The 23,056-nt window shown below is 38.8% G+C and overlaps 1 protein-coding gene across 1 annotated transcript in view; it reads left to right on the top strand.

Annotated features, from left to right (window-relative positions):
- The first annotated feature begins 4,503 nt into the window (after nt 1-4,503).
- LOC102082328 (uncharacterized) overlaps nt 4,504-23,056 on the top strand; it is a 57,402-nt gene continuing 38,849 nt past the window's right edge. The window contains exons 1-2 of the mRNA XM_019361318.2: nt 4,504-4,551; nt 4,745-4,801. Coding sequence (XP_019216863.2) covers nt 4,504-4,551; nt 4,745-4,801 — 105 coding nt within the window. The remainder of the gene's footprint in view (nt 4,552-4,744; nt 4,802-23,056) is intronic.

Genomic DNA, 23,056 nt, shown 5'->3' with positions numbered 1-23,056 from the left:
CACTCAGTCGTCTCTACTTTACAGGAGACTGGGTTTATGTGCAGGTGTGCCACATTGTTTTCACACTGCAGGAAAATAATGTGATCTCTTGGAAAGACTTTATTCACTGTTCCTCACAGGCTGAGATCAAACATTAGATTTATGTGTTCAGATTTTATAGTGACTATCCAACCATTTCTTGCCAACAGGACCTCCCCATTCAAAAAATATGTTGTGCTTATTCTTCCTTTTCTTTGATGTTTCAGCTTTGCTGTGCAGCATGGTGTGTAGGGTTTTTCAAATTCAGCTGTGGAAAGAGAAACTTCCAGTATATTTAAACAAAGACTGTATATAAAAGATGGGTGTACCCACTATGATGTCACCTGTTGGTTTCTGGAATCTGTGTTTTGAATGCTTTGTGTGAGTGTTTTGGCCACTGCCATCTGTGGTGTTTTTGTGTGCGTGGGGGCTGGCTGTAGCTCAAGAGGTAGAGAACATCATCTATTAACTGGAAGGTTAGTGGTTCCCTGGCTGCTCCATTCTGCATGACCTTGGGCAAGATACTAACCCCAAGTTGCTCTCCGATGTGTCAATTGGAGTATGAATGTGTTTGAAAGTTAGATAGAAAGCACTAAAGCATAGAAACAAGTGTTTGTGTGAATGGGGGAATGAGGCATGTTGTATAAAGTGCCTTGAGTGCTCATGCAGAGTAGAAAACCACTAGAAGCCAGTCCGTTTACTAATAGCATTTTTTGTCCAATATTTGAACAAAACTGTAACTGTACCAGCACTAACTTTCAACAACAAGGATATGTATACAGTGGTGAGGTGTGTGGTGGGAGTTGGGTTTAGGGTTTAGAGTGGGATTACATCAGCTCTTCCTGTCTGCAGTGGTGATGCACAGATTGACAGATGAGGTCAGGCAGAAGTTTCTGTGGATTATGCTGTTTGCAGACGACATTGTGATGCGTAGTGAGAGTAGGAAGCAGGTGGAAGACAGCCCGGAGAGGTGGAGGTATGCAATGGAGAGAAGAGGAATGAATGTCTGTGAATGAGAGGGAGACAGGTCGAAAGGTGAACACACAAGGGGTAGAGATAGTGAAGATAAATACCATCCAAAGCAACAGAGGTGAAGAAGAAGTGAAGGGGGTCATGCAGTCTTGGTGTGACAGAAGAGTATGGTAGATGGAGGTGGGATAGGGTGAGATGGAGCAGATGATCTGCTGTGGTGATTCTTAAAGGAAGCATTCAAAAGAAGCTGATGATTTGGATGAAACACTGGAGCGATAGCTAATCAGTGCTAGCAACACTGTGTAGCTAGCTGTATCTATAAATGGTAGCGATACAATCCACAGGCATCCATGTCGGCTAATAAATACCAAAATTTCACTCATCAAAACTAAAGACTTTTTGGGCGATCTGTGCCTCACAACAGCCTGTGTTGGTACTGTAAATGGTAAATGGACTGGTTCTTACATAGTGCTTTTCTACTCTACTGGAGCACTCATAGCGCTTTAAAAATATATGTTTGTAAATATGTATTTGGATATAACAGAAAATACACCAACCATACAGTTGTTATGAAGGGAATATTTGTTTTGTTTGGAGCCAGCCTAAAGTGGTCACGCTGTCTTGAAGGTTGTTTTTCCAACTAGTGTATTTAGGTCAATGCAGATTACCAACTATATTGCAGAGACTCCTCTTTCAATAGGACATCCCCATAAATCATTAATACAAGCAGTAGGGCCATAGAAGGAGATTATAGTGCAACTAGTGCCATAAAAGCCGCTGATGGAATGGGTCAACAAAACGCTATCCTTAAGTAGCACTGTTACCTATTGCAAACTGATTTAAAACATTACTTGAAACCAGTGACCAGAACTAACTTCAATAGAGAAAACACCAGAAAGCTGGTTTAGAGGTAAAATAATATGCTGTAGCATGACATAAGGGACTGCACTTTGGCTTTGCTCCGGGCATTTTTTGTTGGGGAAAGGTGAGGATTTAATAGAATAGAATAGAATTCAACTTTATTGTCATTGCACATGTCACAGGTACAGGGCAACGAAATGCAGTTTGCATCCATCCAGAAGTGCTTTAGCCGTGATATAGATATATTACAATATATATTAGCAATAATATAGATATGTAAGTATATTACAGAAATGGGTCTATTATGGTATGTTATAATGTACACGGTATGAAGTATGTTATGAATATTCTATAACTATAAGTATGTACAGGCTGTAGTGAGTACAAGCTATGTACAGGATATAAATATGAAATAAAAAAACTATACAGAAATATGAGATATACAGTTATACAGAAATGTGAACTATGCAAGTTATAAACAGTTGTAGGATTAAAAATTATCGTATGTACAGAATGATTATTTACACAGAACTATACAGTAGTGCAGTTAAGATAAGTGAGATATGTGGATAATTTCTACAGAGGCTATATAAAGTGCTAGTGGTTGTGAGTGGTGGTTCAGTCCATGTTATTATTGTGTGTTTGAGGGTACAGTTGTCCATTGTGTGTGTGTGTGTAGGTGGTTGTGTGTGTGTGTGTATGTTCAGTCCATGAGTTTAACATGGGTCAGATGTCAGGAGGCAGAGTTCAGGAGTCTGACAGCTGTGGGGAAGAAGCTGTTCCGGTACCTGGTGGTCTTAGTCCGGAGGCTCCTGTAGCGCCTCCCAGAGGGCAGGAGGGTGAAGAGTCCATGTGATGGGTGACTGGGGTCTTTGATGATTTTCCCAGCCCTTTTCAGACACCGCTTCCTGTAGATGTCCTTTATGGCAGGAAGTGGTGCTCCGGCGATGCGCTGGGCAGTTTTCACGACCCTCTGCAACGCCTTCCGGTCCGAGGCAGAGCAGTTCCCGTACCAGACTGTTATACAGTTGGTCACGATGCTCTCGATGGTGCAGCGGTAGAAGTTCACCAGGATGTCTGAGGACAGGTGGTTCTTCCTCAGAGTCCTCAGGAAGAAGAGGCGCTGGTGAGCCTTCTTGACCAGCTTGGAGCAGTTGGTCGTCCAGATGAGATCCTCGGAGATGTGGACTCCCAGGAACTTGAAGCTGCTCACACGCTCCACAGCCGTCCCAGCATTCCTCCTGTAGTCCACGATGAGCTCCTTGGTCTTCTCAGTGTTAAGCAGCAGGTTGTTTGTGTTGCACCACTCAGCCAGACGATCCACCTCCTCCCTGTAGGCGGTCTCATCGTTGTCACTGATGAGGCCAATCACCGTGGTGTTATCTGCAAACTTAATGATGGTGTTGGAACCATCAGCAGGTCTGCAGTCATGGGTGAAGAGGGAGTAGAGGAAAGGGCTCATCACACAGCCTTGTGGTACACCGGTGTTCATTGTGATTGTTGATGAGCAGCGGTTATCCAGCCGGACATGTTGGGGGCGGTTGGTCAGGAAGTCCAGTAACCATTTGCAGATGAGGGAACTGATGCCCAGGTCTGTCAGTTTCCTGATGAGTTGTGAGGGGAGGATTGTATTGAATGCTGAACTGAAGTCTATAAACAGCATTCTGGCGTAGGTGTTGTTGTTGTCCAGGTGTGAGAGGACAGAGTGCAGTGCGATGGAGACTGCATCCTCTGTGCTCCTGTTCTGGCGGTATGCAAATTGGTGGGGGTCCAGGGTGGGGGGGAGACAGGATTTGAAGTGTGCTAGGACCAGCTGCTCTAAGCACTTAGTGATGATGGGGGTGAGTGCTACTGGGCGGTAGTCATTGAGGCTAGATGGGTTGGAGTTTTTGGGTATCGGGACGATGGAGGTGGATTTGAAGCAGGCCGGTACCACAGCGTGGGCCAAGGACAGGTTGAATATGTCTGTGAGCACTCCTGCAAGCTCCCCAGAACACGCTCTGAGAACACGCCCGGGGATGCCATCAGGACCTGCAGCCTTGTGGACATTGATCCTGCTCAGCACCACTCCTACATCAGTGGGGGAGAGAGTCAGAGGTTGGTGGTCTGGCGTCGTGTCTGTACAATACAATGCTTTACAAATGCATATTAGACCACCTACCATAAAAAGAAAAAAACACAAATATTTTAGAAATCTGACAAAAACTTGTTTAAAACGAGAAATTATATTGCTATTTGGCAGGCAAATAACAAACTGAATTCATGTTTCTCAACCCAAATCCTGACTTCTCTGAATCAGTGAAAAATTATCTGAGCATAAGACTCAATCACTGAAAATTTTCTTTTCTTTTTGTCAAACAGTGAATTGGAAAATTAATGAATGGCAGCAAAAATTATATTTTAGCATTAAAAATATTATCTCGGTTAAAGAGCTTGTACATACTAGTGGACACACAATTATTCTGGTTATTATTAATACTGTTCATTTATAAACTTTACAGCTGATTGAATGGTGGTCTTATGATTTTGTTTAGCACTGCATATGAAAACAAGGAACTAAGACATATAAATATATATGTCACTTAATGTCATCAGAGGGAGAAGATGGTAACCACAAGAAAACATTCCTGAAATAGTTGCAAAAGCTGCCCGATGGTGAGAGTGGTGCACTACATTTCCAAAAATGGTGTCAAAGACAGAGTGAGTTCGTTCTCATGCCTCTCAAAAATGTTCTCGTGGATTTCTGCCAGAGAATGTAACGTTTAACCAGCTCAAACCTTTCCCTGCTCCTCCCTTCCCGGGCGACTTTGCGTGAGTCAGCTGGGCTCATTACGCACGTTCCGGTGTGCGGCAGGTGTAACTCTGGCCACACCCACAAGGAAACTCCTGTCAGGCAGACTCAGCAGGCTGTCAGTCGGCATCAGAGCACCGCAGAAAGGAGGAGGAACAGGTAAGAAGCTCATAATTTACCAGGAACACTTGTTGGAGTTTAACGGGAGCGCTTTGGCACAGCTTTTTTTGTTGACATTGATTCCGGGTCAGAAATGCGCTGCTTTTACTTACTTAGTCTGTTTTTTTAAGGATAGTGCTGAGGAACAGATAATCCAGCTGATGCAGGGAAGCACAGAGACTGCTTCAGGTCAAAACTGTGCACAAAAAAAGTTAAACTAAACTTTTAAAGTTTAGCCTGCGGCAAATGGAGATGCAGGCTTTAATAAATTCAGCCAGAGTACATATTAACAAGTCCGAAGGATTGATTTAGCATGTAGATCTTCAAATAATGAAGCTTGAGACAGGCAGTGTAAACGGAGAGAAGGTACCATAAAGTATGATAAGAATAGGCAATTAATATGGTGACTGAAGAACTATGAAGTATGATTAAAGCTACTGTTGTTCCAGGAGCATTATGTAAGAGCTGCTCAGAGTTAACAGCATTAGTGTGATAATGTTACCAGAAATCAATAGTTCTCAACCTTTGTGGCCCGCCTTACTGCAGTCTGTGTTTGTGCTTGAGTACTTTTCATGGCGCTGGTATGTAGGTTGTAATACCTGTAGTGTATTAATACTGTGGAGAAACATGTAAGTAATGCAGATACTTTTAAAAAATGCATTAACAAATAATTTTCAATACAATAGTAAATACTTTAAATTTGATTATAGAATGAAATATAAAGTGCTACATAGTGCAACTGTGTAGCATCTTATTATATGGAGTCAGCGTGGACTCGAAAGTGGTTACTACAGGCTTTTCCTTGCTTTTTATCATGTTAATGAAACAACCTAAAATTAGGCACTGGGCTCATTCTCACTGTTGAGCTACATTACACATTTCAGTGTTGAAAAACTTGACTGACATGTAAAGCACCTTGACCTCGGTCTTTTCCAACACGTTCAGGATGAACTGGAAAATCATGTGGAAACCTTTTAGGAGTCTGAGCTGGAGGAGCATTTAGTGTCTGTGGCTTTGGAATGACAGATTCACTTTTCATGTGTACTGTGGGTCTGCTGTGTGCAGTTTCTACATACTTATGGCCAGAAAGTATAGTGTGGGGAGTTTATACTACCTTCCATGAAATCTCAGTGTTGTAAAGTGGCATGAAAATATACGTTTTGCAGTTTCTTATCCACCATAATAGTGACTTTAAGCTACGTCTCTGCAAGATCAAACTCGTGTCAGGCATTGACAATAAAATTCCCTTTCCTTTTTCTTTTTTTAATACTGATGATATCTAACAGTTTTCATTTTCTCAAAGTACACTCAGACAAAGGGTAAGTCAGACTCTGCCCTCTGATAAGAGGCCAACAGAGATGAGATGTTATCTTTATTTCAGCTGGGTGGAGGGCGCTATGTGAACTTTTACTGACTCCACGTGGAGCTGCTGTGTTACTTAACACTTAATTAGTAATAGTCACAGCAACAATAACAACACCTAACCAAACCATGCTGTTCTTAACTGGGTCTCTACCCCTGCATGCCTGTTTGGTTGAAGAATGAAATTGGGCGACTGATTACAAGCTGTGATTGTTTGTGTGGGTGTGTTTATGTGTGTGTGTGTAATCACAGTAAAACACGGTCATGGAGACACCAACAGTAGTGAGAACTATGGCAGTTTTAAGTCAGAAGATACAACAGGCCAGAGAGAGCAGTGGTTGTTAGGCTAGTTTTTCTGTGAAATAGTCGCCACAAATCGATATTATTTTATCACATTAACAATAATTAAAGGAATAAGTGAGTTCCTGTAGCCATTGTGAGCTTACATCTTTGTATTTTTTTCTAGTTTGTTTTGTTTTTAGCTTGCAGGCCAGTGAGCGTGTTGCTTACGCAGCTACTTTTGCAGCCTTGACAGCTAGCTTAAGAAGCAGGGATATTAGTGATACATGAGTTGCTTTAAAGGGTGACGTCAAGCACATACAATTACTTATTATATTTCTGAAAGTTATGTTTTCTCACATATGTTGCAAAATGTAGAAAATGTCATCCTCACAGAGATGTGCTAGCAGGCTAAAATGAAGTCAGCTTTACGCAGTTATGTGTTAAATAGATGATCAGTGTTGTTGTCCTGTGTTCAGAATGTAAAATGTGCTTTCTAAAGCTGGTTTTTCACGGTTGTCTAAGGCAAATTGCAGTCATTAACGTGTAAATGTTTTCTTGGCTGAAGAATGCTGAAACTATTGTCAGCTGTTAGCATTACTGACTTTCTTGCTTAGCTAAAGTGTCTTTGTATTAGTCCACGTTCCATGTCGTTATCTTTCATTCCATATATCTAACATATTTTTTACTGTTACTCTCGATTTTATACTTTTTCACTCTTGACTCTTCAGTTTTTGGGGTGTGTATATATGTTTTTTTTATTTTACTTACACTGTGTAAATGATGACTTGGATTTTCTTACATACCAGAAGTTAAGCTTATTAGTTTTGTTGTATTTAGCTTTTAGCTTTTTAGCTTTGACTATATATATATACATATATATGTATATGTGTATATATATGATGTGTGTATGTGTGTTTTTAAAAAGGGTTGAACCAAGGGAATGAGTGACCCAACACACCACACAAGGCATTAGTCATTGCATATTGTGCAGCAGTATTTCTCTCTTTTTCTATGTCATATTTTGACTTAATCCCTTTTCTCATTGAGAATTTTTCAACAATTCATCAGAGCTCTCTCTGTTTCAGTCACCCTTTCTCCCCTTTCACTCTCACCCAGTTCCTTTGGTTTCTTAATACCACTTTCTTATCTTTTGGATGTTTCAGTCTTTCCTTTTTATCAGTTTTCCAAACTCAACCATACGTATATATGGGACAAAGAAATTTAGTTAAATCATGTGTAACAACTTCAATCTGTTTATCTGTATCCAACCTCTGTCCTTCGCACACCCATCCTCTCTCTCTTTAATGGGTATTAATGGAACTACATTCTTTCACTTGACTCCAGCCCAGGCAGTTAATGAACCAGACCAACGAGAATACACAACTGATCTCTTTCACAGTTTTGCTCGGCACACACCCACCCTACACTGTCTCATTGCTTTCTCTCTCTTTTCTCTCTCTCTTGCCTTGTCACTGTTTGTAATGGAGTAGAGATGGGTTAAAATGTTGCATAAGTAAGTGTTAATGCAAGTCAAAGAATAACACATTGTAAAAAATATATCTCAAATTCTGTGTAAGTTCTTTGCTGGATTTTTTTTCCTGTTTCTTGAGGGCATAAATTTCAGATGATGTTTATCTGTGGTAGATCATTTCTTTTCATAAGGAAGTGGAAGGACTGCCACTTCTCTTGTCCTTTATTTGTCCATTTTCACTGAATGTTTTAAGGAAACACTGCACGTCATGCTGAGATATCACCTTTTGGTGTCAAAATAATATTTTATCCCCCTCAAACTGTTTTATCTTTGCCATTTTCCAGAAATTCAGCTAAAGAAATGAGGAAAAATAATGTGGCTAAAGATACATTTCTAAATTGGTTCGTTGCTAAGTTGTCTGTTATGTATAGACACAACACTGGTTTATCCCTTGTATTAGGTGCATTTTTTATGCTTGAATGATTCAGTTGGTGTTGAGTGGCTTAACAAACAAAGAAACATTTGTCCAAAAATGGTCAGGTACAATGACTGGAGTGAAAATGAGTGAAAAAGCAGCCAATGTTCAAATACAAACACTCAAAGATTGACCTTTTTTTAAAAAAATTACAAGAAAGGCTCCTTGTAAGCAACCTATAAAGAAATGAGTGGTACTTTAAGACCTTTGCACAGGACTGTATGAGGAGACATTTTATTTAAATTCCTTGCAAATGCACATTTGGATATCTGTTACAGAGAAACTTATCTAGCCATTAGATTATGGTAACTTAATCGCTGTTGACATGGCCTTCACGGTACCTTCAGCTACATGCCAGTAACATGTTACAGTTGCTTACTACCCACAACACTTGGCCTACATCACAAACAGGTTACCCACATTAATTAAAGGGAATGGCTTTAAGAGAAATGTATCCTGTACCTGTGGTTTCAGTTTCTCTAGTCAACTCACTGCTAGTACACAAACCTAACTTTGCCAACACCATCATCAGCCCTGCAACCCACTGCACTCTTGGTGTCATAGGTTTGCCAGTTTAACATTAAAATTGATATGATGAGCTGATAATAACTTGGAGCTTTTGGATTTACGGTATAGGGTAAAATGTCTTTTTTGGCTTTCATAAATACAAAGTGCTGTTTGAGGGTTTGAAAATTACAATCAAGAAATTGTTCCTCATGAACTTTATTGCAAATGTTTATTTTGTGTTCTTCAAAATGAAAAAAAGATATTATGGAAAGCATTTCTTGAACACTAACTAGGAAGTCTAATAAGGACGTCCAAGCAGTCTTAAAGAAGTAGCTCAAAGTGTTGTTGAATTGACATCCACAACATCAGTTTGACTTTCATTTTGGAGCATGCTAAACCTGATGTGCATTTACTGGACTAAATTTTTCATCCCATCCTTGAAGTCTTGATCAAAAACTAAAATGAATTTTTTCAAGACATCAAATTAAAGAAAGAAAAAATGGTGTGGGGCAAATAATATAGATATTTATGAGGATATATATAATTTTCATCAGTGTTTTCTAATCCTGAACACATGAGCACTAAGGCTACATTCACATCACATACTGATGTGGCCTGAATCGAGATTTTATAGCTCCAAATGACTGTGGGAACTAATAAATTACACATCAGAATTGGTTCACTTGGAAACATTTTCCTTGAACGTACTGCAAAAGAGATTTACTAAAAACAAATGAAATTTAAAAAAAAAAAGAATATCAGTAAGGCCTGTATTGTGAACTGTTTCCCAAGCCCTTTTGGGACAGTCTCATAGACGATCCCAACTTTCACAAAGCTGGGTGTGTGCGAGAATAATTGAGATTATAGATGATGTCATTGTTTTTAAGAAATTGTTTCTCACCTGTAGATACAAGTCTTTGTGTGTGACTACTTCATTTACCGAAACCTCCATTACCTTAACATTTAGCTATTCCATTTTAGTAAGAATGATGACATCAGCATTCATAAATTCACTTGATGTCAAAACTGTGGTGACAAGTTGTGACATTTTTATTAGAAAGGGCAGTTACAAATTTAAATTCAAGAATGTTGTTATCCATTTTTTTTCTGGAATTTTTAGGAAAAGGTTTTTTTATTTTATTTTATTAAGGTAATATTCCACTCAAACATCCACATACTCAGCATTTATAATCAGTATTTTTGATCTTCTAGAGAAAGTAATTATGCATTCATTTTCACTGTCATGTTTGTGCACAGGTCAGTGAATGCAATTAGGTGACAAAGAACACCAAAGTGTCTTGTCTTATTGAGGTGCATTCCCATGGCTGTTATGCTTTTTTTGCTCACAGTGCTGTCTGTCAGATGATATTCAAAGTATGTCTGTGTTTGCTGTCATTCTTCCTAAAGCTTCACTTGTGTTTGCAGAAGTGATTGTCCATGTTCAGCAGCCTGACGGAGACAATATGTCAAATACCTGAACCTTAAAAACCATTACGTGTCTTTTTATGCAGCTTAGTAATCATTCCTTCTCCACTTAATAATAATTCAAAATACTTTCTCAAGTATTTTGAATTATTAATAATAAACTTTTAATAATTAATAATAAAAAGCACTTGCTTAAATGTAGTTTAGCTATCATTTGTAATAACACAAAAATAAATGACTTAAAATTGTCATTTAGGAAAATAATATTATCATATTCTTCCTACATGTCAACTGATGCATGCAGGTGTTAGTAGTATAACAAATGAGATAAAAAGTAGATAGTGGCTACCAGTCTACTTTGGCCAAAGATAATCGATAAATCTGAGGTGGGCGGGGCAGTAGTATTTCTGTCTGCGTTTTTATCTGCAGTTATGTGGAAAAGAAAGCTCTAATAGGACTCTAAGAGATTTGAAATGCACTTGATTAAAACAGTGTGACCGCCTGTATAACAGCAGAAGTTTTGGCAGTGTGATGGTCTGTAGCTTTCAACTAACCACAGTCCTTCCAGGAGTAGATTTTCCAACATCTACTCTTGGGACGATTATGACAGTACAATTGGAAAAAGACTGATCAAGTGTTTCTTATTTCGAAGAGTTTCCAGGAGAAAGCGTCTTCTCTTTAAGAAAAACATGGCAGTATTGTTTAGATTCATGAAACAATGTCCTTCAGACAGACAAGACTGGTGTGGAGATGTTTGGCCAAAACCAAACACAGCATATCAACACCTCAAACTACTGCCAGGTAGGAGTGATGATTTGGACTTGTTTTGCAGCCAAATTGGGTCATTCAACAAGAAAATGATCCTGAGCACAACAGCAAATCTACAACAGTATGGCTGAAAAAGAAAAGAAGGTGTTGTGACGGTCCAGTCAAAGTCCAGAGCTCAACCTGACTGAGGCTGTGCACAGTTTGGTTAAAGTGTTGCTGTGGCAGGACTTTAACCATACTGAGCACAACCTCAATGAACTGAAGTGATGATGTAAAGAAAACTGAACCAAAATTCCTCCAGAAATGACGTGAGAGACTGATTAGGTCATATAGAAAACAGTTACTCTAAGTTATAGGTGCTAAATGTGCTTCTACACACTATTAAGTCATGGGTGTAGTTAGTTTTTCAAAAAAACTAGAATCTTCCTTTGGAAACTTTGTGGAACGATACCTTGGCTTCACAAAACAGTATAAATATTTATCTTCTATTGCCCCTAGGTTTACAACAAACCACCTATTGTGTGCAACATTCATTTCTATTATAATCAAATGTCAAGCTGTCTGGTATGGGAAACACCCCATAGTGGCATCTGGTGCCCATCAATCATTAACACAATGGAAGAAAGAATTTTTTCATAAACCCCTGGAAAAAAAAAGAAGAAAAAAAGATCTCTGTGCAGTAAGTCACTGTGGTTTTATGAAATGTTCATTAATGACATTTAGCATTGTGCTAGCTGCCTTTCTATAGCACAGATTGTTTGGTGGCTCAATAAAAGATGTGGAGCTACATGTGTGAGAGAGAAGAGAGACACTGGAAAAAAACTTATTTACTATTTCCATGAAGTGAAAATAAAGATGTCCTTATGCACTTACAAATTACTCACTCAATTCATGAGTTTGTCAACTCTAAGCAGCCAATTCCAGAATGATTCAGTGTAGAAATACATCAAAATATTAAAATGTTTTCAAAAAAAACAAACAAGCCATCATTTTTTAAAAAAGGCGTCTTAGCATAAGGCTTGTTCTAGCTCACAATCTTTTAATTATGCACACACAGGAGTCACATAAAAGCATGACTGCAAGTGAGATTATGCCACAAACTGCAAGTCAACAGTGAATCATGTGAAAGCAGCAGGAAGGATGGAGATGGTATGTTAGGAATCAGGGCGTGAGTTTTGAAGGACAAGATGAACGTACACACACACGCAAACTATTTGGTACCGTGTTGCGATCTCCTCATTTTAGTAGCATTATCCAATTCAAATATTACTTTTCTTAATGGAGCCGGGAATGGACTAGTACTGTGTGCTGGTATCAGTCCTGCGGGTAGAAACTCCCCTTTCTTTGATATATCTCTCGCATGACTTCACACTGGTCTAAGGTCAAGATGGCTGACTTCCTAGAAAATCACTTTCTTTCACTGAGCTGTTTATAATGCAGATAAATTTAACCTGTCTTTCATAATGCCATTATTGCAGACTGCAGCAGCACCACTTTAACACAAACTGGAGGACTTCCTGTTCTTTTGTACTCCCACAGGTTGCAGGTGTATGTGTCAGTAGTCACCTGCTTACAGTTTTCATGCTAGGTTAAACTAACAGCCTCTCAGCTGTACTAATAATATTTAACATACAGACAAGAATAAGGGCCATACCAGTGCTTTGTTTTAATCAGGTGATACAGGGGAGCGTATCAACAAGCAGGGGACAAAGAAAACCATAATAAATGATGAAATGAATAAATACAGCAAACTGTTGTGCATAAAATACTGAAAACAGTAAAGCTAATATTATTTGCACTCTTGACTACAGTTCATAGGCCTACTTAAAAAAAGGTTTAATATCAAAATATACATAAAGTACCTAAAGTAAAAATACTCTTCATGTGGAATGACCCCTTTCAGAATCTTATTGGATTGCAAATTTTTGAGGTATTAATGTGTTCTAGGGAAAACCCATCATGGTATTCTTCTTTATTTTCATCGGTTACTGCATATAGAAAGATAGGAAAAACAGATGTTCATAAACACCAAACAAATACACATGTTTCTTCTTTTTCTCCTTTTCAAGATACATATTCATTGTAAAAGATAAAGTAATCAGTTACAGGCACCATTAGCCTCACTGTTTGAACACATATTTACAACTCATTGTAGTTCCAATTTGGACATCGCATTAAGTCGATTCCAGTTCTGTGTTCATTGGTCATCTACAGATCTATTAATTTGCTTTCTAATGTGGTTGTTGTCTTTTGTTATCATTACATTATATTAAAAATGTAGCTGTGTAATAGTTTAGCTTTCAGCAGTCACATTTCTTTTGTCTGTTGCCACCTTGACTGCTGTTTTAGCAAAAATAACTTTTAAAATCACTGACAGGGTAGTGATTTTAAGCCCTGTGGACACCATAGAAACTGAATTGCTTTCAGAGATTATCGAAATAACTTACTATAATGCAATCCATTACACTATCCATTTGTAAATTCAATAAGAAGAAAAACCGCTGTACCGTATAATTTAGCTGAAGTGTGAAAGCTTCACATTCTGCATCTAGAAACGTCGCTCTTTTTGCTGTTGATTTCCTTCCATTTCATCATCCTTTCCAAAGCTCACACTCGCCTCCATAACATAGTGCTCGGGCCAAATGGTTTCGGTTTGAAGGTCATGAGCGTGTTTTGGAACCCATTTTCTACATCTTGTAAATTCTCCTGCTAATGGACACCTGAGAGTTAATTATTCATCTGCATCATTTAGAAACTGCTACAGAGCTTCTCCTCGAATGCATCTTAGTGCATTTTTGCATTTTATAGCTCCTTGTGTTTTTTGTTTTTTTTTTCACTCCAAGTTTTAATGAGTGTTGTTTTGCATTATGCAGTACCTCCAGGCTTCAATTTGGCATCTGGGAAAGTTGGCTTGACTCCAAGACTGTGGTCACCCAGTGCTTATTACTCATTAAGCCTCATCGGAGGGCCGAGTGGGTGCAGGCTGGGTGGGTGCTGGGTGGGAGTTGCAGTGCTTGGAGAGTTGATGTTGTTGTTGTCGATGCTCTAGTTTTAAAACTGAACTTGGAGATGAGAAAGTGAAGTGAGTTTAAAAAAGAAAGTGTTGATCATTTGCATATCCTTCTACACATCATGGCTCTAGAGTAAAAACATGATTGTACTGAACATGGTGTTAGCTTCTTATTAACTGGCATGTTTATTATTGTTTTCAGGGTAAAACTGATTTTGCTTTGCTTAAACTATTCACGGGCAGTAAAACTGAAGCTTTGAAGCAAAAAGAAAGTAACCTAATATATTTCAGCAAATCAGCGTAAAAGCATCAGATTAGTCTCCCAGAGGCCAGATTATGTTAACAATGGCAGAATTTTTGACAAATTTCTAAATATCAAAAAATGCCACTGACCAATTTGACCAACTTTATCAAGGTTAATTTTTAAAAAATGCACCCCACTGACTGTTAGTTGGAAAAGACTACTGTGTGGTTAGCCTTAGGCATGTAAGCCAAATAGAATACACATTCACCCAACCTTCATACCAGATTCATGTCAAATGGAAAGTCTTTGTTGTTGTTTTTTTCTCACACATAGGCAGGCCACTAAAGTATGCTTGGAACTCAGTAGATTTTTTAAAGAATGCCTCCAGCCATGCACAGTTTACTACTCAATAACCATCTTGCTCTTATTTTCAAACATCAGTTGTTGCTAACCTGTTAGCTCTGGCCCATTTCAGCCAGGTCACCCTTGTGGTGGTTGTCAACATCATTCTGCCCGATCTCCAACTCCCATTGTTGTGAACTGCAGCTGGCAACAGTAGTCTTTGTTCTGCTCTGGAGATCTGCTGCAAGCTGGAGGGGCCACTCTAACCAGAACCTTCGGCAGGTGGGGAGCTGGTTCATGTGCCACTAAACTGAGCTTGCAGAAGCTGCAGAGCAAAACGAGGCGACTGCCGTCACCAGCTGTTGAAATCTGTCGAGAAGTGGGGGAGATGGCTGGAGTTTCCTCTGTTATTTATTCTCATTAAATGTATATAGTGTTAGTTTTTAACTCATTTAATCAAGCGTAGGTGTACCGCACATTCATGTACACACGTGTCACCCCGCAACCACCACAAATAGAATCTGATTCTATTAGAAACACTGACAGGGGATGGAAAACAGAGGATTCCCAGTATTTATGACATAAAGACTGGGAATTATAACATATCCAACCCACTAAACTTAGATTTAGTGGGTTGGAAATGTTGCAGCTTTCCAAATAATCCCCAGTGATTCCAACTGGGCTAGGTTGACTCTATTTGTTGTTTAAAGAGTCAACCCTATATTCTAATAGGCCATGAGCATTACGTTACATGTTGCTGTGTTGCAAAGCTCTAGTTTCATTATGGTCATACGTTGTCATTGCCTTTTTTGCCACCACCTTGTTAATATCTGGTTAAGGATGGGCAGCAAAAACTATTCAGATGAGAAGGTGTTGAGTGTGGAACACATGGAAGTACTGGTAATTCTTATGTTATGGTAAAAATAGTTTTTAAATAAAATGGATAAATATGTGAAATAATTTTCTTTTACTTAAAGCCTTGAAGCGTTTTGCTCACTACAAGTGCTGTTTTATTGGGTAGTCACTCTTAAGACAAACTATGGAACAGTTCTCACTGTAGTAGTTGTATTGTACAATGGTTTACACTTTTTGAATTGTAAGGCTTTATGTTTTTCAATGATGCATAATTTGGTTCAGGCATATTCCTTTACCTGTATTTGGACTGGTCAGTATTGAGAGATTCAGACTATCCAAGTAGTTTTAAGTACTACTTAGAGCTTTGCTCGATTTTCATGGTGAATCAGTTTATAATATTACTTCAATCTGGAATGTGAAGAAATGTGTAGAACATTTTTTGGCCTAAATGGATGATAAAGACCACTAGAAATACTCTTAAATACATGACTTTACATGCATCACATAGCCAAACGTTACTAGATGGCCTAGCTGAGTTACTGCATAAAGTCACTAATGAAGTCATATGTCTATGCACAGTTATCTTCTACAAGTGCTTCATCAGGGGCGTCGCACTTTTCTCTGAGCCTCTGAAGGATTGCTGTGACACTGCCCATCAGAATCCATCTCTTCTTGAATCACATATTGTCTATTAGCTGTTATTTTTATCTTATTGTTGTTCTTAAAAGACATTTTTAAGCATTTTGTCTGTATTTTGTTGGCCGGTTCACATAGAATCAAACATTTGTGTAAATCTTCGGTAAAATTTAATCATTCACCTATAGTGTGTCTGTCTGCAGACCAAAACTCATGACTGCACAAATAAACATGCAGACACATTCGAGGACCCACCCAGTGTAGTGCAAACAGAAGCGTGTTTTACATCTGTTGCCCGTGTGGGTCTTGGACTGTGTCCAGTTCTTTAGAAGTTTTACGGTATAATGTTTTTTGCAACCAATTGTGCTTTCAGTTGTGGAAAGTCCCATTATTTGTAAAATCTAAATATATATATATATATAATTTTTAATTTTTGAACCTAAAGGCTGGTACTTTCACTTTTTCTAATGGGGGACACTCCCAATAGGACACAAGGATGTGTTTTATGTTCTTGTCTCCCTGAGTGTGTAATTTCCCACTGCATGTTTGGTTTCCTTTAGGTCTACCTGCTGTGTCTTTGTGTTGCTCTACCTGTTTTTCTCCCTGACTGTCGGACAGACGACATCTCACAGAGGTTTCATTTCTTTTGGATGCGTCTTTGGGAGGAGCTCATCATAAGTAGGTTGCACACCCAGCCCTGCACACCTGTGCATGTGTATGGATTGCGATGCGGTTGGGTGGTGGTGAGAGCGGTATTGTGCCAAACCCTAAAATAACCCAGAGTAATACCTGTATGCAGTAAAAACATACCATTAATCAGTCTGGTGTAGGTCGTGCATTAGGGTAAAAAAGGAAGTTACTAGAAGATGATGGATTATTTTCCGTAATGGCACTTTATCTGCCACAGGTTGTCCATGCATGTTGTGGACATCTTGAATTAAGTGTTCCCTAGTTTAAGCTGTCATCTGCATTTAGATGCCAAATACATTTTATTTTCACATCATCACTTGATAAATGTACAAAGTTTCCCTTTTCCCTCAGAAAGTGTTTCCTGAACATCACCTAGTAAACTTTGTGTGTGAGCACTTTTCAAGAAATGGAGGGCATAGTGGTTTTGTTGTGTTTGACATGGTTAATGTGAGGGTGACGAGAGATCTGAACCTGAACTTGTGTAATTGTTAACTACAGAGGGACAGGCCCACCTATGCTTCAATTAAAAGGGGAGGTGCAAACAGGAAGAGGGCAAATACAGGAGAGGTGGTATTTTGTTTATTCGCCTCATTGGGTACAGACAAACTGGTTCTGCTGTTTTATACTGCTGGTGTTTTTATAGAGAGAGAAAGAGCTACATGTCCAGTAATGTTTAGCTGGGATTAATTAATCAACTACAATCCTCAATACTGGGTTGGTTTTGAACTTGAATTTCTAAAAAAGTTCTGAAAGTTTCCAAAGAGACTAAACACTCTGTTTGGTCAAAGTTATGTTGACCTCCTTGTCCTCCACTGTGTATTTTCTGCATTTCTGCTCCTTCTTCATTGTTTGATCCCAGTTGTTCCACTGCAGTCCAGCTGAGGAGAAATCGAGTTCAAAAATGCAGTAGAAATGTCTGTTGCGGTGTAGATCAGTACCCATTGTAGGCGTTTCCCCTAAAAATCAAGTTGGCAGAAGTGTTAAATTCAGCACAACTGAAACACGAATGTTTTTTGTTGTTTTTAATACATAATGGATGACAGTCAGGAATTTAACTTTCTATTTTCACTGTGTCTAATAAAAACAATGTTTTTGACAGAGCATGGGAAGTAACAGGTTCTACCTGGTGGATTTACATTAAACATAATAGTCCATTTAATGTGCTAGCAGCCAGCTCCAGAAACGAGAATTTCACCACTTAGCTTCTTCATTTTCAGATGCTGTGTTAGGTTTCTGAAAACATCTTCACAGTTTGAAACACCCGCTTTCACACCTTGGTGCATGTGATTAGAGGATCACCAGGGGGGTCCTTTGTCCCTCCTTGGGGGGGATACTCCCACTGGGTTTAAATCTGGGACTCTCGGCCATTTGACCTCAGAACTGAAGAAGCTTCTCGGATGAGAGGTGAAACGTTTTCAAGCAACTTAAAGAAGTCCAGACACTTTTCTTTGCAAACTCCTTTGACTACGATGACCTGGATGAATGAGAACCTTCACAGACTCTTCACAGTTTTGTTTTGACAGAACTACAATTTTATTAACAATTATAAGACAAGCCTTAAACTTAAAAATATAAATGTAGTTTTATCTGACGTAGGGCTGTTCGATATAACGATATATATCGGATGATGATATAAAAACGTCTATCATTTCATTTTACGCTATTGTTTGTTTCGTGGTGTCGCAAAATAAACTGTTTACGGCAATATTTTTTCATTATTTTGATGGTCACTGTAGTGGCTATATTAATTTCCTAAAGTTCTCTCTTTCTCTTATATTTAATATAACCACATCACAGACGGACAAGCGCTTGTTTTTATGCGTTGTCGTTAGCAACAACGACGGTAAAACCACCTCGTGTCCGCTTGTTTATTTTCCACATAAACCTTTCGCAATAAAGCTCAAGATCCTGTTGAGACTTTTCAAAATAAACTGAATCACGTGAAAGATGCAGAGTATTTACGGATGAGAAGCAAAAAAGAGCCGTCAGGTGCTAAAAAATAAACCTTAGACTCAAACGTTAGAACAGGCTTTTCCCCGCAGCACGCTGTGTAATAAATACTCACAAAGAAAACGGCGGCCGTTACAACCTATGTCTAAAAATGTATCGTTTCATGCATCAGTTAAAACACTCAACTCCAGCTGGAAACACTTGACGCAAGTCGAGCTGCCCGACATTCACAGAATTTACAGAAAATGTTACATTTTTGTGATTTATATTGTTATCGGACGATAGATGTCTTAATATCGGGATATGAGATTTTGGTCATATCGCACAGCCCTAATCTGACGGAGGTCTTTATTTTGAAAGATTAGAATGAAATTTTTAGCATTAGGAGTTAACCAGACTATATTTAAAGGAAATGCACATGACTTGGCATTTGTGTAAATTAACATAATCGTTACACTGTTAATGAACTTCGTCACTAAAAGTTGTTTCCATAATGAAACATTCCTCATCAGTAAATGTTACTACAAGGCGTCGTCTGCTGTTCACTCCCAGTTTAAAGCTTCTGGTGGTTCAAAGTGCATCAGTGCACAAGGTGACATACCAGAGCTGTGAGTCATGAACAAGGCGTGCTGGGTAGGAGAGGTTTCCTTGTGTACAGACATAGTTGCTTGCTGAGCAACAAATATCTGCAGTTATCGTGACAGTGCATGTCCATAGACCTCTGACCCTTTTATCTGATAATAAATGCCTCACTTACAGATTTTAAGATTTTTTTTTTTTCCTAAAAAGAAAATTGTAAAAGAACAAAAAGAAAATTAATTCTGAATAAGCAACCATTCAGCATAATATGCAATATTAAGAGAGCCTGTGTCAATGACAAAGGCGATGATGCATGATTCATAACTTCCTGTGGGTGGTAGAGTGTCTCACCTGATTACATAACATAATATTATTGGTTTAAACAAGGAGATCTTAAAAAAAAAATATCTTAGAAGGGATCTGAAAAGAGGGAAAGTAACACTCTTATCAGTAAAATCTTACTTTCACTAATGACAGAGTTTCGTTAGCTCCTGAAACAGGAAAAACTCTTGACTTAAGCTGACTAGGTTGAAGGTTTTATGATTTCAACTCTACACTGGACTGCAGGTTAGTTGAATTTGAGCTAACTCATTTATGAGTAAAAGTTTTCTGGATTTTTTTTTTTTTTTTTTTTTTTTTGTTTAGCAGAATCATCCAAGACTAAACCCCAGTCAGAGTAAAGCTTCAGCAGGCTTTTAGCCTATTTTAGCTCATATAGGTTTGGTTTAATAGCACATTTGTGTTTACAATTTATGGTTTAATGTCCTAAAGTCAATTTCCTCCAGCAGCAGCTGTTTTCAGGAAACAAGCTTTTAAAAGCGGTCGAGTGCAGGAAGGGGTCAAGGGGGCCATGCATGAAGTGGCTGCTTGTATTTTTTGTAAACTTAATCACATGACTACAAACACAACGGGAGACTGACAACATGGAGAAGCAAAACAATCAGAAAGTGACCTTAAGCAAAATCAGCACTGAGGGCTTCAAAACGACTACAAAGGGATGCAAAAAGCCACAGAAGCATGACCGACAACCTTAAAGAGACAAAAAAAGAAATGCCACCTGATACACAGAGATGACAGAGGTACAACGAGAGTGCATTTGGAGCTGGCATTGATGAAGTGTTCACAAATATTCACAAACGTTCACCTTATTATGGAAAGTTGTGACTTAAAAATATTTATCAAGCTATGAATTGTTTTTCATAAAAATCATCCAAGCTACTTTCACCACTTTCTGTCACTTTCTGTAGTCCAAAAATAATCTGGTACTAATAATAGTAATAAGCTGTACTTAACTACACGCTGGATTTAAATTTTTGTGTAAAAATTCATGTTTTCCTGGGGAGTGATATAAGGTAAGCAGACTGTTCCTTTAGATCCACCTCTAAGATAAAATCTACACAAATTCACACAAGGAACAGAAATGCATTAAGTGGCTTTGCCCTGACATTAGCCAGTTTTATTACTAGTCTCTGAAGGATGAACCTGGACATTATAATTTCAGTCCAACGGTTTTTATGTGCTGTGACCGTAGCAAAATCTGGCAAGGTCTGGACTTTTAATCTTGTTGCTTAAATCTTATTGTGTGCGTGTGATTAAAGAGACTTGAAAAAGGAGGGGGAGGACTGCAGAGGTATTGGGAAGAAGGCCCCACCTTCCTCATACCTGCATACTTATAAAGGTGTGTCTGTTTAACCTGCCACAGTCATCAGACCCCACCTAGACACACCCTGGGGACTCCCCCTGACTTTGAGGGGTCAGGGCAGGAACATGGGTTCTTGTGCTCTTTAGGATATCTAAATACTACCTTTAAAACCTTTAAAAACTGATCTGCATATGAAAAACAAGGCCTGAAATGCCTAACCCATGATACTAAAGCTTGCATTGTTTTACAAATTGGACCAAAAGTGTATTACAATTCAAATACTGGTTTAGCTGAAGTTTTGTAACAAAATTCTAAGTCTAGAGCTTTTCCCCCCTCTGTATCTCCCTCAAACACACACACACACACACACACACACACACACACACACACACACACACACACACACACACACAAGAGGCTGAGTGAGCTAATCAATCAAGCCCACAGTCCGTGACAAACCTTGGCTGGAGATTAACTGACCAGCTCACATTCTCTCTCCACCAGTCTCTCTAACACTCTCTCATCCTCTCTGTCTCAGAGGTTGTAGTTAGGGTCATCTCCATGTACACAGTAGTGCAGCCCACCCACTAACACATACACATGCAAACACAGAAACCCCCTGTGGTCTGAGCTCAGTCAGGAAATGAGTTTTGAGCCCGTCTGTCATCATGAGCACTTCTCTCTCTCCACGTCCTGCAGTGAGTACTTATGAAATGTTTCACAGCTGAAGGCTAAAATGTGAGATAGCTAAGAGAGTTCAGTTTTACAAGTTTGGCAGCAGCTCGTTTGAAGCTGTTTGTTAATGTAAGGCTTGATCAATGAAGAATTTACCTTACTGAATCTTTTGCAGTGATAAATATTTGACTATCTTTCAAAGTAAGTAAAGTTGGACATACCTCAGACTGAGACATCTCAGAAAATGTTTTTTTTTTTTTTTTTTTTTGTAGCTACAAAAAACATTTCACAAGTGACAGTCGTGTATGTTTGCTCACTTGGTCAGTTACCAAGGGGTGCCCGCAAAGGAAGCAATTTGCTCTTCACGCTTTGCTTGCTGTTTCTCGCAAGCAGACATTTTGGGCTTTGATTGCTTACGTAACCCTCTAACCTTTTTAGTACCTTGTCATATGTCAATAAGCGGTCTCTTTAATTCACATTAAAAGTCTCTGTGATTGCTTGTTTCCGAGTTGAGAAAGATTTACTTGGTCCTGCCCACTTTGTGCTGTCAGTTGATATTTCTCCTTGAGGTTGTAAATGACATTAATTTTCAATGGTCTTTTTTTCACCACGTTGCTGCCCCTGTTAGTATTGAAAGTTAAAATAAATTATGATTGTCAAATTAGCTATTTAGCTAGCCTAGAAATAGCTTTTAAATTCAGTATTATAAAGCCTCAAAGCTAAAACTAAGCTTTTATTTATTTTGATTTATTCAGCACGGTGGCGCAGTGGTTAGCAAACTAAACAAGGTCATTAGTTCAGTCCTACCATGGTCTGTCTCTATGTGTTAGCCCTGCAACAAACTGGTGACCTGTTCACAGTGTACCTTTCCTATCAACAACGAATGACTGAAATTGGTTTTCAGCAATGAAATTGTAGCTGCACTTTGCAAATGTAACGTTAGCTGCCAATGGCTAACGTAGCTTAGCCTCATGACGCCCCAAAACACTGATACATTTACCTTTTGAGCATTAGTAAGGTCTTCTTGCTGCTGTTGTCGGGTCAAATCAGAGACAGAGTTGCACAAAGAATCAAATTGTGGTTAGTTTGGTTGCTAGCAGATTGTCACCTGTAGTGTTTGTGGACGATGCCAATTACATTCTGAGCAGTAGTGAAATTTCAAGTTTGATAAAAGCTGGAAAAACTTTTGTCTTCAAAGTAAAAGTTGTGCCTTACTGCTGCAACCAATGTGTTGCAAAAGCGGCAAATTTTACTTTCACTTCATTTCAGCTGTGTTTGTTTTGCACTTTTTACAATTTCAAATTGCTTGGCCAATATTTAGTGAGTGTTTGTAGACAAGTTG

This window comes from Oreochromis niloticus, linkage group LG7 (genome assembly GCF_001858045.2).
Source record: "Oreochromis niloticus isolate F11D_XX linkage group LG7, O_niloticus_UMD_NMBU, whole genome shotgun sequence".
In the NCBI taxonomy this organism is placed as follows: Eukaryota; Metazoa; Chordata; class Actinopteri; order Cichliformes; family Cichlidae; genus Oreochromis; species Oreochromis niloticus.
Note: the sequence above shows the minus strand (reverse complement) of the source record. Positions and strands in the feature narration are given on the sequence as shown.